The sequence below is a fragment of the Rhodotorula toruloides genome, assembly GCF_000320785.1.
Source record: "Rhodotorula toruloides NP11 unplaced genomic scaffold Scaffold73, whole genome shotgun sequence".
NCBI lineage: Eukaryota > Fungi > Basidiomycota > Microbotryomycetes > Sporidiobolales > Sporidiobolaceae > Rhodotorula > Rhodotorula toruloides.
Genome location: NW_015623033.1, coordinates 1 through 1,905, shown reverse-complemented (window position 1 = coordinate 1,905; position 1,905 = coordinate 1). Strand labels below are relative to the sequence as shown.

The 1,905-nt window shown below is 60.1% G+C and overlaps 1 protein-coding gene across 1 annotated transcript; it reads right to left on the bottom strand.

Annotated features, from left to right (window-relative positions):
* Window positions 1–365: 365 nt before the first annotated feature.
* RHTO_07680 (uncharacterized protein) lies at window positions 366–1,777 on the bottom strand (the record flags this gene model as incomplete). The annotated part of the gene is made up of 5 exons (XM_016421336.1): window positions 366–374; window positions 430–952; window positions 1,084–1,313; window positions 1,367–1,482; window positions 1,540–1,777. 5 exons carry the CDS (start codon window positions 1,775–1,777, stop codon window positions 366–368), a joined length of 1,116 nt encoding a protein of 371 aa, XP_016269182.1.
* Window positions 1,778–1,905: the final 128 nt, after the last annotated feature.

Sequence of the window (1,905 nt, the reverse complement as noted above, 5' to 3'; positions counted from 1 at the left end):
GCGATGAGTGCGTTTGCGAAGAGGAGATGGTTGCGGGGTGGAGAGCTGGGAACGAGAACGGCGGACGAGAAGCGCCCCGTCTGTCTGTAGTCTATGAGACGTCTCCATAGCCAGCGAAGAGCGATCCAGCGCAGAAGGAGCGGGTGCATCGGGGCGGTAGGAAGCAGGACGACGACCTCGAGGAACGAAGAGCGCGAACCCAAACGCTCGACTTGCGAAAAGCGCTTCTTCATCGGAAAGGAGAGCTTGAGTCTCTCTGAACGATGACGATAGGACCGTGAAGAACAACTAGAAGTAGATTGCAACGCGATTTTCTCCTCCCTCAGTCCCTTGCCTGCCCTCCTCGCAAATCTTCCTGCGGCCGGCTACTCCAGCTGCGTATGTTCGAAGTCAGCAGTGAGTCGAGCATCAAAGGTATGAAAGACGCACCATACGGACGACCTGCTCGAGCTGGCGCCCGATCAGCCGGCCCAGCTCTGGTCCAATAAGCTCCCAGTCCTCGTCGTCCAAGGCCTGCAGATGCAGCGACTCTTGGCGCAGCCATGCGAGCGTGTCGGACACAATTTGGTTGCGCGAATGCGGCGTCTTGAACGTTTCGATGACCCAGCCCTTGAAATCGAGATAGAAGTCCCGCTGGCCATGGTCGTCATGCGAGTTGCCGAGTACGTAGTCAGCAATGCGAGGGAAGTCGTCGAGCCTGCACATCTCGTTATCGACGTCGTGTCTCCTGAGGTCGCCAAGCAGGATGAGGTTGAAGAGGCATGCGTAAGCGACGGGACGTGACTGCGATCGGTGCGTCGGTCGGAGCGGACATGTCGGGTCGAGGTGGATCCATATCTTGCGAACCTCAAAGAAAAGGATAGCGCCAAGGTTGGGATGCTGGAGATGGACGACGAGGTGGCCGGCTGCCGATGCAGGGTGAATGCCGAGATGAGGGATGGCGACGGATGTGCTGCAGGTCGCGCCGAGTTCAGCTGCTGGCCGAGGCTCGACTTCGAGGACATGATGGACAAGTCAATTGCTGCGCAGAGGGAGGGGGTCAGCGGCGCAGTTCGCAGCGGAGAACCTTACGAAGAGACTCACCTCCACGCTACAGAACCGGCGCCTTCTTCGCCGGACATGACGGCCGGCACAAAGAACGATTCGTCGGGCAGTTCGACTCCGTTGCGCAAGCTGCGTGTCTGTTGCAGTAGGGAAGGATTGAAGAAGTCGATGTATTCGTGCATGCGACTTCGGACGAGCCGTTTGAACTCGACGATCGAGTTGCCCGAGCCGTTCCTGCGGCTAGGCGCGTGCAGCAGGACGTCAAGCGTCTGTGGAAAGCATATCAGCCGGGATCCTCCTACTCGAAAGAGCTGAAATGTACCTGAGCAGTTGCGGGTAGTTGTATCTCATGCCAGGCCTCCTCGTGGACGGGATCGGAGGGTGCAAGCTGACCCGTGAGCCGCAGATGCGTGTGGAGGAGCGCGAGCCCGGTCGACCCTGTGCAGACAACCGCGTCAGCCGGCGACAAAGGAAATGGTAGGTTGCGTCGCTCACCGACAAAGGAGAGCTGACAAGCTGCCCAATGCGAGCTCCTGGCTGGTCCCTCCCCCTTGTGACCGGGATGGCCAACACCGAGTCCCTGCTGCCGTGCGGCATCGTTCAGGATAGACTGCATGGCGGCGGCGGCCGTCGTTTGCCCTGTCGGACCCTGGACGGATACCGTCTCTTCCAGGTCTACGTGTCCCGGTTGAGCCTGCCGCTGCGTTGACGGTCTTCCATGCAGGAGGGGCATGGCGCAAGTACCTCGGAGCCGAGTAGCAGCGGGAAAGAGACGAAGCGCGACAGGACTGCGAAGGGAGAGAGACGGAAAGTCGGTTCGCTCGCGCTCGGTCGAGCAGTCCGTGGCGTCTCCGAGACATC